This window comes from Salmo salar, chromosome ssa17 (assembly GCF_905237065.1).
Source record: "Salmo salar chromosome ssa17, Ssal_v3.1, whole genome shotgun sequence".
Lineage (NCBI taxonomy): Eukaryota > Metazoa > Chordata > Actinopteri > Salmoniformes > Salmonidae > Salmo > Salmo salar.
In genome coordinates this window covers 62,045,832-62,061,327 of record NC_059458.1, presented here as the reverse complement: position 1 = coordinate 62,061,327, position 15,496 = coordinate 62,045,832, and the positions used below count along the sequence as shown (strand labels likewise).

Sequence of the window (15,496 nt, the reverse complement as noted above, 5' to 3'; positions counted from 1 at the left end):
GCATGCTGCGGGTGCTGCTATGGGGACCAGTGAGCTGAGATAAGGCGGGGCTTTACCTAGCAAAGACTTATAGATGACCTGGAGCCAGTGGGTTTGGCGACGAATTTGAAGCGAGGGCCAGCCAACGAGAGCATACAGGTCGCAGTGGTGGGTAGTATATGGGGCTTTGGTGACAAAACGGATGGTACTGTGATAGACTGCATCCAATTTGCTGAGTAGAGTGTTGGAGGCTATTTTGTAAATGACATCGCCGAAGTCAAGGATCGGTAGGATAGTCAGTTTTACGAGGGTATGTTTGGCAGCATGAGTGAAGGATGCTTTGTAGCGAAATAGGAAGCCAATTCTAGATTTAATTTTGGATTGGAGATGCTTAATGTGAGTCTGGAAGGAGAGTTTACATTTTTTTACATTTACATTTTAGTCATTTAGCAGACGCTCTTATCCAGAGCGACTTACAAATTGGTGCATTCACTTATAATATCCAGTGGAACAACCACTTTACAATAGTGCATCTAAATCTTTTAAGGGGGGGGGTTAGAAGGATTACTTTATCCTATCCCAGGTATTCCTTGAAGAGGTGGGGTTTCAGGTGTCTCCGGAAGGTGGTGATTGACTCCGCTGTCCTGGCGTCATGAGGGAGCTTGTTCCACCATTGGGGTGCCAGAGCAGCGAACAGTTTTGACTGGGCTGAGCGGGAACTGTGCTTCCTCAGAGGTAGGGAGGCGAGCAGGCCAGAGGTGGATGAACGGAGTGCCCTTGTTCGGGTGTAGGGCCTGATCAGAGCCTGAAGGTACGGAGGTGCCGTTCCCCTCACAGCTCCGTAGGCAAGCACCATGGTCTTGTAGCGGATGCGAGCTTCGACTGGAAGCCAGTGGAGAGAGCGGAGGAGCCGGGTGACGTGAGAGAACTTGGGAAGGTTGAACACCAGACGGGCTGCGGCGTTCTGGATGAGTTGTAGGGGTTTAATGGCACAGTCTCACCAGACACCTAGGTATTTGTAGATGTCTACATATTCTAAGTCAGAACCGTCCAGAGTAGTGATGCTGGACGGGCGGGCAAGTGCTGGTAGCGATCGGTTGAAGAGCATGCATTTAGTTTTACATTTTTTTTTACATTTTAGTCATTTAGCAGACGCTCTTATCCAGAGCGACTTACAGTAGTGAATGCATACATTTCATACAATTTCATACATTTTTTTTTTTTTTTTTCTGTGCTGGCCCCCCGTGGGAAACGAACCCACAACCCTGGCGTTGCAAACACCATGCTCTACCAACTGAGCTACAGGGAAGGCCAGCATTTACTAGCATTTAAGAGCAGTTGGAGGCCACGGAAAGAGAGTTGTATGGCATTGAAGCTCGTCTGGAGGTGAGTTAACACAGTGTCCAAAGAAAGGCCAGAGGTCTACACAATGATTTTGAGGAAAAAAGCTATTTTTGACTTGATAGAAATACATAAAATCTATAAGATGCTATTTAAAGCTGTATAAATCAATAACTAATTCCCCTTTTGTCACAGAAACATAAAACTAGGTATGATTTATTCTATAAATGTCTAGCATACTTTTACAACCTTTGTTTGGGGACAAAATCCAGGTTTTAATTTGATAGAAATACATAAAATCTATAAAATGCCATTTTAAACGATATAAATCAATAACTAATTCACCGTTTGTCACAGAAACATCAAACTAGGTATGATTTATTCTATAAATGTCTTGCATCTAACATCCTTTGTTTTGAATACAAATTCCGGTTTGATTTCATAGAAATACAAAAAGTCTATAAAATGCCATTTAAAGCGGTATAAATCAATAACTAATTCACCGTTTGTCACAGAATCATCAAACTAGGTATTATTTATTCTATAAATGTCTAGTATACTTTTACAACCTTTGCTTTGAGTAAACATTCCAGTTCTGATTTTATAGAAATATATAACATCTCTAAAATGCCATTTAAACCTATATAAATCAATAACGTTTTCACTGAATATGACAGAGTCATCAAGCTAGGTATGATTTATTCTATAAATGTCTAGTATACTTTTATAACCTTTGTTTTGAGGAAAAATTCCAGTTTTGACTTGATATAAATACATAACATCTATGGACTTGATGTATGTAGGAGCAATTTATTTTCGTGAATAGGGTGGTGAACCTAATACACTGGCAACTGAGTGTAGATATTATAAACAACTCCTTTTGAGCAGTGTCTGTCTCTTATACGTTTGATCAATGGGAATAATGGTAAATCTGATCCCCAAGGTCCCCATAGGCTCACTTGGAGAAATAGAGTTGGAGGTAAAGAAAGAAATATGAAACTAGGACATTAAAACACTGGCAGAATTCTTTCATTCACATCCATTCACATAAAATAAGTATTTTAAAGTATAAATACCCTTCTAAGACCACTGTCTTTCTGGACGTTTTAAAAGGTTTGCAAATAGTTCTTTCTGCAAGGAATATGAGTTGAAAGGGATATGGTAATACCTATGTAGTTGACATAGTTTCTCCACTGGTATAATGGGTATAATGTGTGGTAGTTGCACACCTCCCTGCTGAATTATGTAGAGCTGTTTTGGGCCAGGTGATATTTTTTTCATGATCTTTCGTGAAAACCACATTTTTACGTAGGCTTTGTGCTAGCAGTTTAAGAGAGAAAGAGAGCAAATAACATAGGGACAGCCTGGTTGAAGTTTTAGTTTTTAACGGTTAGTGCCAGTAGATTGCAGAGGGGTTCACATACAGTTCAGAGGCAAATCATAATGTATACATATGCGCCATGTTCCAACATATGTTCCATCCACTTCTTATATTAGTGCTTTTTTTGTTATCCACCCTCTGGTATCTTTCAATACCCATGCTAAATATATATATATATATATATATATATATATATATATATATATATACAGTATATACGTACACTACCGTTCAAAAGTTTGGTGTCACTTAGACATTTTCTGGTTTTTGAAAGAAAAGCAATTTTTTTGGTCCATTCAAATAACATCAAAATGATCAGAAATACAGTGTAGACATTGTTTATGTTGTAAATGACTATTGTAGCTGGAAACAGCAGATTTTTAATGGAATATCTACATAGGCGTACAGAGGCCCATTATCAGCTCGATTACAGGCTCAAAATGGCCAGAAACAAAGAACTTTCTTGGTTAGAGCCAGTTTGCGCTGTTCTGTGAAGGTAGTACACAGCGTTGTACGAGATCTTCAGTTTCTTGGCAATTTCACGCATGGAATCGCCTTCATTTCTCAGAACAAGAATAGACTGACATGTTTCAGAAGAAAGTTCTTTGTTTCTGGCCATTTTGAGCCTGTAATCAAACTCACAAATGCTAGTGCTCCAGATGCTCAACTAGTCTAAAGAAGGCCATTTTTATTGGTTCTTTAGTCAGGACAACAGTTTTCAGCTGTGCTAACATAATTGCAAAAGGGCTTTCTAATGATCAATTAGCCTTTTAAAATGATAAACTTGGATTAGCTAACACAACGTGCCATTGGAACACAGGAGTGATGGTTGCTGATAATGGGCCTCTCTGTACGCCTATGTAGATATTCCATAAAAAATCTGCTGTTTCCAGCTACGATAGTCATTTACAACATTAACAATGTCTACACTGTATTTCTGATCAATTTTATGTTATTTTAATGTACAAAAAAATAGCTTTTCTTTCAAAAACAATGACATTATTAAGTGACCCCAGACTTTTGAACGGTAGTGTATGTTATGGTTCACTCTTAGTTTTCCTTATCTCCACTGTGAAGATGCCCATGTTGATCCTCTTGGTCCATCCACCTGTCTTCTCTGTTAGTCAGGCCTGACCCCTTCATCCCATAGTTTTTTCCCGTAATCTAATTTAATATCTGAAGATGCAGAATGTTATGCCAGGCCCCTTCTAATAGGGTATAACTGACTCGTTAGAACTTTTACCACACGCCCTCTAGACAGACTGCATGCCCTCTATCAAATCAAAACTGGAATTTTTACTCGAAACAAAAGTTATAAAGGTATGCTAGATATTTAGAGAATAAATCATATCTAGTTTGATGTTTCTGTGACAAACAGTGAGTTAGTTATTGATTAATACAGTTTTAAAATGGCATTTGATAGATTTGATGTATTTCCAACAAGTCAAAACTAGAATTGTTACTAAAAAAAAGGTTGTAAAAGTATGCTAGACATTTATAGAATTAATCATATCAAGTTTGATGTTTCTGTGACAAATGGTGAATTAGTTATTGATTTATGCCGCTTTAAATTGCATTTTAAATATTTTATGTATTTCCATCAAATCAAAACTGGAATTTTTATTCAAAACAAATATTGTAAAAGTATGCTAGGCATGTATAGAATAAACCATATATATTTTTATGTTTCTGTGACAATCGATTAATTAGTTATTGATTTTTACAATTTTAAATGGATTTTGGCTAATGTCTGTTGAATGTCTGATGAAAGTCTGAATATATGAATATAAAACCAACTTTACCTCGGTCTAATTGACAGCAGGAACAATTTGTTTTGTTATTAGGTCCACCATCTGTGTATAGACCAATTACCAATAGTGGTCACTGTTAAAATATATTACCGTTTATTTCCATAAATGATTAGGCGAACATAAAAAAATCTTACAGCAGTCCAATGACATGGAATGGGGTGAAGGTTGGTCAAAATGGGGAGGCTAAATAGGCAGACAGATGGTTTAAACATTGGGTCAAGCAGCAGACCCTGGCACCGCACACCACTTTAAATGAAGCACCAGGAAGATACTGAGCTGCTGACTTGTCAGCTAACAACCACACAAAACCAGTTGTAGGCCTATCCTGATTCTCAAGAGAAGTTGTGCCAGATGCAAGATGAGACATCAATGAAGTAGAATGCAAAATGACTGGGGAAATACCAGGCATCATTTTTTATTAACTCTGCAACTCTTTCAACTATTGACTTTTTTCACAACTGCCACCAGTTTGGCGGCAAAACATTAACAACACAGATATATTGACATAGTAAAATAAATGAAAGTGTGTAAAAAATATATATATAAAGCATATTTTGTGCTGAAACCCTTACATAAAGACCAATGGTATTGACTAAGTTTATGGTAAAAATCCTCTTATTTTATTATTTTATATATTTTACATGTGATAAAACCACACAGAGGTCTTGATATAATTACAGACACCTGTGATAATCTGAAGTACCCAAAAGGGCCACTAGATGTCCTTTGATAAATTACATAAAATCCTTGAAAGTTACCAAAATTCTGGTAGTTTACTGGTAAACTTCGAAAGTTACCACTAATATACCCTCTCTTTGCAACCTTAACCAGAACCTATTTAGGCAGTTTCGCCCTGGAAATTTCTATGCTTTGGTACATGAGAAGGAGGTGCCAGATGGTTGTCTGTAGAGGTGCAGCAAACCACAGTTCTGGGGCAGTGTCTACAACATATGGACACCTGACAGTACAGCTCATAGGTCCCATATAGGGTAGACCCTTTGCAGGGGTGAATATCTGCTGTTAGTCCCAGTCTAAGTAGTGTGGTCTGCCATAGTGTCGTGTCATCACCCATCCCCCCTCCTACCAACACACACGCACACACGCACACACACACACAAGCTGCCTGCCCCTATATATGGCCATCTGCATTCATGAAGAGCGCTATCAGTCATTATCTAGACTTGTACTCCCTCGATGAGTGTTTTTTCCACAGAGCAGAAGGGTGAAGAATGCAGAAAGTCTCTCTGTTTTAACTCTCCCCAAAACCTGCTGTTCCACTTACAGGTGCCCCTGAGAAAGAGAAAAATCGAGCTGCAAAATAGTCATGACAAACAAAAGTATCAGATTCAGCTTCCTACTATTCTACTGTTAAATTGTGATTCAAATATATATCATTGGTACTCCAAAAGGCCTACTCAGCGAAGTGCAAAACAGTTACATATTTCATCACTGGGTGGCAGTAATACACCGTGCTTGCCTCCAGTCCATATCGCCATTATGTTAACAGTAAAATACTGTATCCTACATCAGCCCCCAATAAACATGTTCCTGTTGGGTAGGCTCAGCCTGAGGTTGGCGGCAGGATGAGCTGTGTGTCGGGTGCCACAGAGGCTATATTTTATTTATATAACCTTTATTTAACTAGGCAAGTCAGTTAAGAACAAATTCTTATTTACAATGACGGCCTAGGAACAGTGGGTTAACTGCCTTGTTCAGGGGCAGAACAACAGATTTTTACCTTGTTAGCTCAGGGATTCGATCTAGCAACCTTCCGGTTACTAGTTCACCACTCTAACCACTAGCTACCTGCCACCCTATACACTGTCTTACTTCATTGCAAGTTTATGTTGTTGATAGTTGGAAACTGTTGGTTTTAATGTACCTGGTTCCCTGAAAATTTGGTTAAGCAAAATATAGGAACATGTACTACGGGTGGCTTGCACCTGTCGAGTGCAGGTAGAGTATACCCCAAGCCAGCTGGTGGCAGCAACACATCTTGTACCAATCTGCATGGCATTGTCTTTACACGAAGAAGAAAACGGTGGTTTCCGGCTGAGCAAGCAAGTGACGCAACCCACGGGATCAAAACAGGAAATATGCTGGTCAATTTCTCCTCAAAAACCAACTGCAGCATTCTGCAGATTATCTCGACAATGCAAAGAAAGTGTGTTATCCAGTATATACATCTTAAAAATGACCACATGGTCCTGAAAAACATTATTTGGATGTACGTCGAGATAATACCCGCTGTTTTTGAAAGATAAAGTGGCTAGCTAGATTTCCAAGTCACTCTTAGGCTTTTGCTAGCACACTCAACTGTGTTGAAATGATCCAGGTATCATCCAGACGTATGGGCTGAACATTACCATATATAGGCCTGGTGACTGCGGTGCGGCTGGAGTTGCAGACCACCCCTGCGCCTGAGAAATGTAAACTGACAGGCAGTCATTAACAGATCGAGGCCGGAAGAGGACAGTCAACAAAACAGATCACTTGACAACATTATCAAGCTAACCCAACCACTAAACATGTCATCCGAACAAATAATCGTAATTGTCATGGATGACAAAACGTACAACGTCAACAAAGGCAAGTTGATAGAAAAAAGCGACTACTTCCGTGCACTGTACAGCTCTGGGATGCGCGAGTCCAGAGAGGATTCAGTGCAACTGCAGGGGCTGAGTGTGCCAGGGCTCGAGCTGGTCCTGGAGTTTATCAACACCTCCAAAGTGAAAGTAGTCAACGAGACCCTGGAAGACCTCATTGAGACTGCATCTTTTTTGCAAGTCACCTCTATCCTAAAACTCATTTCGTCTGAAATTCGAAAAGAGAATTGTGTGGAACTCTACAGCCTATCTGAGGTATATGGAACTCATGATCTACGCAACGCTTGTCTCAGATATATGAGCTGTCACTACCACCCGATGCTGCGGAGACCAGAGTTCAGCGACTTACCTGTTGCTCTGCGCCACCAGGTTAGAGAGATGCGTATGAAAGGCACGGCCACTCTGGTGGCTATCGGACTCTTCACCTGTTTGGCTCTGGACCTACCAGACCAGGACGAGCCCTGGTCCATGCTGAGGTATGGGGAAGTGGAGCAGCGCTGGAAGCCGCTCGCTAACAACCTGCCCTCTGACATGGTCAATGTGAGAGGCTACGGCTCAGCCGTGTTGGACAACTACCTGTTCATTGTCGGTGGGTACAGAATGACCAGCCAGGAGATCTCAGCGGCACACTGCTACAACCCCTGTAGAAATGAATGGAACCAGGTAGCCCCCCTGAACCAGAAGAGGTCAGTACAGGTCAGCTATATGAATAGATCTCTATGCAGTCAGTCGATGTCTTGATCTTCAATCTGTTTTGATGATGAGCCAGCAAACTACATAGGCTACAGTATGTCTCCATGTTGTTGTATATCCGTCTCTCCTCCGGTCAGGTCCAACTTCAAGCTGCTGGCGGTACGAGGGAAGCTGTATGCAGTGGGAGGCCAGTGTCAGGGCACTGTGGAGTGCTACAGCCCTGAGCAGGACTGGTGGACCTGCGTGTCGTCACTACCCGACCCCCTGGCAGAGTTCTCTGCCTGCGAGTGCCAGGGCATGATCTACGTCATGGGAGGATATACTGCCAGAGGTTAGTGGGGGTGATTGTCATTCCCAGCAGAAGTGAGAACATTTTCTAAAATGTCCAATGTATACACACAGTAGACATAAAGAACTGTAGGCTACACAAATAGTGCTTGTCCATTTGACAAAACATCAACTGGTTCTTAAATTATTTTAACAAATGGTGTTTTTTTTCTCTCTCTGTATCTACTAGACAGGAATACCAGCGTACTCCGCTACTGCCCCACCTCTGACAGTTGGACAGTGTTCCGCTCCTGCTCGGCCCACGTGCGTAAGCAGCAGATGCTCTCGGTGGAAGATACCATCTACCTGGTAGGGGGGTACACCCACGAGCTGGAGCCGGGTCCGGGGCGGCGGGCCAGCCAGACGGAGGACATGCTGACGGTTCAGTCTTATAACGTGACCACGGGGGAGTGGCTCCACCTGAAGGACAACACCTCCAAGTCGGGCCTGAACCTCACGTGCACGCTGCACAACGACGGCGTCTATATTATGTCGCGCGACGTCAGCCTGCCCACCAGCCTGGAGCACCGCGTCTTCCTCAAGTACAACATCTTCTCAGACGCCTGGGAGGCCTTCAGACGCTTCCCCGCGCTGGGCCAGAATATGCTACTCTGCTCCCTCTATCTGCCCAACGTTCTATGAGCGTTGCGGATGGAATGTAGGATGTTTAGTTGATGCCAGTGGTCGTACAGTCCAAAGACTATGTCATATGCCACAAGAGGCTTGTTTGTGCCTGCTGCGGCTACATAGCTCCCATGAAGAGAAGTGGTAACGGTAGAGCTGTAGATGGCTGCAGTAGGACACGGTGTGGCCACATCCCCGTTGGTGGGACAAAATCTAGAAAGACACCGCTTGTTACATTATTTAAACCTTAAAGTAGCTACAAGCACAGGCAAAATAACAATCCTGCATTGTGGGTCAATGTCTAAGTTTGCATAGCAGCATTGGCCTACTATCGAGATCCATTTTCGGATTCTTTGATTAGAAGTAGACTTGAATCATATAGAACATTCCCTATTGTTTACACTGCACATTAAAAATATATCGATATGCAAAAATCTTCGTCTTAGTATTCACTACAAACCTTAAACGCTAATGCAAATTAGTAATAGATTTAATACATGTCATATTGGATATTGAAGAAATTTTGTAGCTAAGAAGTGGCTTTGGTTTTACACTGCCGGTTTTGCAATGGGCGATTTGAAGAATTGAAATAAAATGCTAAGCTGATGCCGGACCACAGTTAATACTGTAACTAAACAAATGTTTTAACTCTTGCGTGTGAAGAAAAATGGTAGAATCATGAGTGGATGAAATTGAGTAATTCATTGACTGGATTTAACTTATGAACATTGTTTAGAAAACAAATGCTAAGCTCAGCAGCAGTACAGTTGAATGAAATGGATAAGGAACGTGCCTTCTCCCTCACCTGGGGGGATTTTGTACAGATGAACAAGAGTTGAATTGTAAGTGACCAACCAAAACTGTGTTTTTTCCCCCCCTTTTCCCTGTTGAATTATCAGGAAAGAGCTTTCACTAGGGTACGTTAAGGACAAATTGATGAAACACAATGAGAATGTAGTTTTGGTTTAAAGGTAGACACTCAGCGATATGAAGCAGAAAAGTAAACAACATAGTAGGTCAATTTCCACAACTAAGAAGCGTAGAAGCCTGAGACTCGACTTCTCAGCTATTTTGGTGCCCTGGCTACCATGCTGTGAACAGCGTGACGCGAACCCGTGCACAGATACTGTGTGTGACTGTCGCTCATCTCTATATCTCCGGTGCTGTTTGTGGCAACGTAACTTTGCTGAGTCTACCTTTAATTAAAGGGGATTTACAAACCTTTTCTCTGGAGATAGACTGTGTTCATACAAGCTTTCTGCTGATAATACAGCTACGTTGTTTGGCTCCTAAAGATGTGTTGGAGTTTGATTAATGTACTGTATATTGTTTTGTCACCTCTGGTTTTGTTCTGACAGATGCCTTGGACTTTGACTTAAAAGAATAAAGAAAATATTCAGGGAGTAGGTGTCGTTCTGTTTTATTGTAAAAACATTGAAACCATGCATTCAGTGATTGTGCCTTTTTGGATGTAGGAGGCTTTGCCTGAAGCTACATAAAATACTTTGAATCACATCTAAACTTTCATAGTCTGGCCATATAAAAGCCTTAAGGATCATTTAGTTATCTTTCTTCCCTGTCTTCGGTTTGGTCCTCGCTTCTGTACATCCAGGTACTTTGTCCTCTCTTTTTTTTATGTAGGGGGAACTAACAGCCTTTCTCCTGAAACGATTCCCCTCTTCCCCTTTGTAGGCAAAACTAGTGGCCTCTATTCCTAAACTATTGCTGTCTTTTCTTTTGTAGGTGGGACTAGGGTCCTCTCTTCCTAAACTATTCTGCTCTTCCCATTCGTTGGTGGGACTAGTGTCCTCTCTGTCTAAATGATTCATCTCTTCCCATGTGTAGGCAGAACTAGCATTCTCTCTAAACTATTCCCCTCTAAACTATTCTTTTACAAAACTATTCCCCTCTTCCCTTTTGGAGGCGGGACTAGCTTTCTCTCTTTCTAAACTATTCTCTTCTAACATTTTGGAGGCAGGACTAGATTCCTCTGTTCCTGAAGGATCTTTTGCCTTGAGGATGTCCACATCAACAGAGAAGACAAACTGATCGTAAGCAGTGTAATCGGTGATATTACACCTTCCCAGTATATCAGCTGCATTGTCAGTCTGTCTGATTGGGGAGAAAGCCCTTATAAACTCTAGGCCTCCGTAGTTCACAGAGGTCCACTCCTTCCCTGGGAAGTCTGGCACAAATGACCCGTCACAGAGGAACCAGTCAGTGATACTGCTGCTCTCGCTATCCCCTTGAGAGCCATGGAACTGGCCCTCCGGAAGAGAGGTCTCGGTCAGGGGAATAGTGGAATGTTCCAGAGAGACACTGTCCCATGTCTGCTTTCTGGGATCCAGGGTTGGTCTAGCTGGAGGGCTATAGTCCAGGGGTAGAGGGTCTGTCTGGAGGTGGGCAAGGTGGAGGAGACCCGAGGCATAAGGATGGCCTGTGAGACGGTAGTGGAGGTCTGGTAGGCTGAGGGCCACACACTGCAGGTTCTGCTGTGTCAGAGGCTTCTCCGCTGTATTGGTCAGTCGCACTGTCGCTGTGTATGTTGAGTAGGAGTATGTTTCCTTCATGAAATCTGCCCAATCATGAAACAAAGAATGGAACTTTGAAATAGTTTGAAATAAACTCTGACAAAAAAATAAATAAATTGCTGGCAATTTAACAATTTACATAAAAAAAACAATATTTACCTAAATTGAAGGCAGGATCGTCTTCTGCATAGAATGTCAGCTTCATAAGATATGTCTCTGCATAGGGCTGAACCACCTCCATGTCTTTCAGTGAATCAACACTTTGCTTATTTGAATTAAAACAATATTTTTATACACTCTTGGTTTGTAATGTCTCTATGGAAACAATCATTTGGAAATCATTCTGAATTCTATTGGAATGGCCCTGCACATTAGTAGAATTCTAAAATAGTGGCCATTAAAACGTCTGGAATTCATCTGCTTCCTTTGAGATTTTAATCTACAACATTTGTGCAACTATGTTTACTATTCTACACAGCTACAAATCAATGCTAAAAGCACTTTGCAACCCCCACCAAACACATCCATTTAGATTACATTTCTCTTAAACTACATGAACAAAACTAGCTTGGTCTCAGATTTGTTTATGCTTTTTGGCATTGTAGACAATTCCATAAGGAGTTGGCAAGAGAGCAAAAACAGACTGGCGCCAAGGCTAAAATACAACCTTTTTATGTCAGCTATGCAAATTGTGGTCTGTGAGAGTGCACATCTTCGACAAAAACCCCATGTAACAATCCACCAGGGTTAAAGAAAAATATCACCAGAAGGTGGCAGTATATCCCTGTCTGAGTATTTAGATTTTCAATACAGTCCATTTCCAATCAATCACCTTGAAAAGTCCGACAGTCACATAAATAAACACCGGTAAACAGGTTCATTGCATATGTGAAAACAATATTCTGTGCAGGGAGACATTTTAAGGACATTATACTCTGTTTGACATGTAAATGTTGAGTACATGAAACATGTATGAGGCATGAGTAAATGTACATATATATATATATATATATATATATATATATATATTACCATTTTAATAGGTTCTATTACACCGATGCTCATTGAGGGATTCATTTCTTCCCTTTTTTTTCACCTTTATTTAACCAGGTAGGCAAGTTGAGAACAAGTTCTCAATTACAATTGCGACCTGGCCAAGATAAAGCAAAGCAGTTCGACACATACAACAACACAGAGTTACACATGGAGTAAAACAAACATACAGTCAATAATACAGTAGAAAAATAAGTCTATATACAATGTGAGCAAATGAGGTGAGATAAGGGAGGTAAAGGCAAAAAAGGCCATGGTGGCAAAGTAAATACAATATAGCAAGTAAAACACTGGAATGGTAGATTTGTAGTGGAAGAAAGTGCAAAGTAGAAATAGAAATAATGGGATGCAAAGGAGCAAAATAAATAAATAAATACAGTAGGGGAAGCGGTAGTTGTTTGGGCTAAATTATAGATGGGCTATGTACAGGTGCAGTGATCTGTGAGCTGCTCTGACAGCTGGTGCTTAAAGCTAGTGAGGGAGATAAGTTGAGAGATTTTTGTAGTTCGTTCCAGTCATTGGCAGCAGAGAACTGGAAGGAGAGACGGCCAAAGGAGGAATTGGCTTTGGGGGTGACCAGAGAGATATACCTGCTGGAGCGAGTGCTACAGGTGGGCGTTGCTATGGTGACCAGTGAGCGGAGATAAGGGGGGACTTTACCTAGCAGGGTCTTGTAGATGACCTGGAGCCAGTGGGTTTGGCGACGAGTATGAAGCAAGGACCAGCCAACGAGAGCGTACAGGTCGCAGTGGTGGGTAGTATATGGGGCTTTGGTGACAAAACGGATGGCACTGTGATAGACTGCATCCAGTTTATTGAGTAGGGTATTGGAGGCTATTTTGTAAATGACATCGCCAAAGTCGAGGATCGGTAGGATGGTAAGTTTTACGAGGGTATGTTTGGCAGCATGAGTGAAGGATGCTTTGTTGTGAAATAGGAAGCCATTTGTAGATTTAACTTTGGATTGGAGATGTTTGATGTGAGTCTGGAAGGAGAGCTTACAGTCTAACCAGACACCTAGGTATTTGTAGTTGTCCACATATTCTAAGTCAGAGCCGTCCAGAGTAGTGATGCTGGACGGGCGGGCAGGTGCAGGCAGCGTTCGGTTGAAGAGCATGCATTCAGTTTTACTTGTATTTAAGAGCAGTTGGAGGCCACGGAAGGAGAGTTGTATGGCATTGAAGCTCGTCTGGAGGGTTGTTAACACAGTGTCCAAAGAAGGTCCAGAAGTATACAGAATGGTGTCGTCTGTGTAGAGGTGGATCAAAGACTCACCCTGCAGCAAGAGCGACATCATTGATGTATACAGAGAAAAGAGCTGGCCCAAGAATTGAACCCTGTGGCACCCCTATAGAGACTGCCAGAGGCCCGGACAACAGGCCATCCGATTTGACACATTGAACTCTATCAGAGAAGTAGTTGGTGAACCAGGCGAGACAATCATTTGAGAAACCAAGGCTATTGAGTCTGCCGATGAGGATGTGGTGATTGACAGAGTGGAAAGCCTTGGCCAGGTCAATGAATACGGCAGCACAGTATTGTTTCTTATTGATGGCGGTTACGATATCGTTTAGGACCTTGATCGTGTCTGAGGTGCACCCATGACCAGCTCTGAAACCAGATTGCATAGCGGAGAAGGTGTGGTGGGATTTGAAATGGTCGGTAATCTGTTTGTTGACTTGGCTTTCGAAGACCTTAGAAAGGCAGGGTAGGATAGATATAGGTCTGTAGCAGTTTGGGTCAAGAGTGTCTCCCCCTTTGAAGAGGGGGATGACCGCAGCTGCATTCCAATCTTTGGGAATCTCAGATGACACGAAAGAGAGGTTGAACAGGCTAGTAATAGGGGTTGCAACAATTTTGGCAGATCATTTTAGAAAGAAAGGGTCCAGATTGTCTAGCCCGGCTGATTTTGCAGCTCTTTCAGAACATCAGCTGACTGGATTTGGGAGAAGGAGAAATGGGGAAGGCTTGGGCGAGTAGCTGTAGGGGGGTGCAGTGCTATTGACCGCGGTAGGGGTAGCCAGGTGGAAAGCATGGCCAGCCGTAGAAAAATGTTTATTGAAATTCTCAATTATAGTGTATTTATCGGTGGTGACAGAGTTTCCTATTCTCAGTGCAGTGGGCAGCTGGGAGGAGTTTTCTTATTCTCCATGGACTTTACAGTGTCCCAGAACTTTTTTGAGTTTGTGTTGCAGGAAGCAAATTTCTGCTTGAAAAAGCTAGCCTTGGCTTTTCTAACTGCCTGTGTATATTGGTTCCTAACTTCCCTGAAAAGTTGCATATCACGGGGGCTGTTCGATGCTAATACAGAACGCCACATATACATGAGGTTATATATATAAATGAGGGGGGTCTGAACTGAAGGGGTTTGTGAATCTCGTGCTAGAGCCTGTTCATTTATTCATGGAGCTTGATTGAGTGGAGATCAATGCTGGGGCAACCACACCAATCACACACATCAATCACAAACACCAATCACATACACCAATCACACACACCAATCACACACACACTAATCACAGGACACCAATCACACACACAACCGTAGCATAGGTGCCGGAACCACTGAAAACCCAGGGGAACTAAATGACAACTGGTTAGAACTCAGCTAAATACACATATAGCTGACAGAGTGGATCCCTCAATGTGTTATCCATCACATAGAACTACTACTGTACAGGAGTTAGAATCTCTATTGGTCGACTGCATTATGACATGTTACATCTCTGATGTTCTATAGCAGCATGAATCAGCATGTTCAGTATGTCAGCCAGGGCAGAAAGGTATTCCAGCTCTGTGTGTGGAGGGTAGGGAGGTAATAAGAAGGCAGCTAGTTGCTTTTCTACTTCAAAGTGTTTCCCCCCACTACGGGGCATTAACCGAGAACATGTGGGTGTCGTGTTTTGAAACTAGGCGAGATGTGTGTGTGTGTGTGTGTGTGTGTGTGTGTGTGTGTGTGTGTGTGTGTGTGTGTGTGTGTGTGTGTGTGTGTGTGTGTGTGTGTGTGTGTGTCTCTCAGAGTGTGTGATGGAAAGAGGGCTTGAGGGGAGGGACAGGGGGTGGGTATATCCAGAGAGCAGCAATGAAAGGAAAAGACAGAATCACAGAGAGAGAGAGAGAGAGAGAGAGGAGAGAGGAGACAGAAAGAAA

At 42.1% G+C, this 15,496-nt stretch overlaps 1 protein-coding gene across 1 annotated transcript; it reads left to right on the top strand.

Moving 5' to 3' along the window:
• Positions 1–6,561: 6,561 nt before the first annotated feature.
• Positions 6,562–10,165, top strand: LOC106576288 (kelch-like protein 42). Its single transcript, XM_014153378.2, has 3 exons — positions 6,562–7,804; positions 7,949–8,142; positions 8,329–10,165. The coding sequence occupies exons 1-3, from the start codon at positions 7,041–7,043 to the stop codon at positions 8,778–8,780; spliced, it is 1,410 nt and encodes a 469-aa protein (XP_014008853.1). The 5' UTR covers positions 6,562–7,040; the 3' UTR covers positions 8,781–10,165.
• The last annotated feature ends 5,331 nt before the right edge of the window (positions 10,166–15,496 follow it).

Coding starts and splice junctions, on each gene's coding strand:
- LOC106576288 (XM_014153378.2), top strand. CDS start 7,041: ATGTCATCCGAACAAATAATCGTAATTGTCATGGATGACAAAACGTAC. Junction 7,805..7,948: donor GCCCCCCTGAACCAGAAGAG/GTCAGTACAGGT, acceptor TCCTCCGGTCAG/GTCCAACTTCAAGCTGCTGG. Junction 8,143..8,328: donor GGGAGGATATACTGCCAGAG/GTTAGTGGGGGT, acceptor TGTATCTACTAG/ACAGGAATACCAGCGTACTC.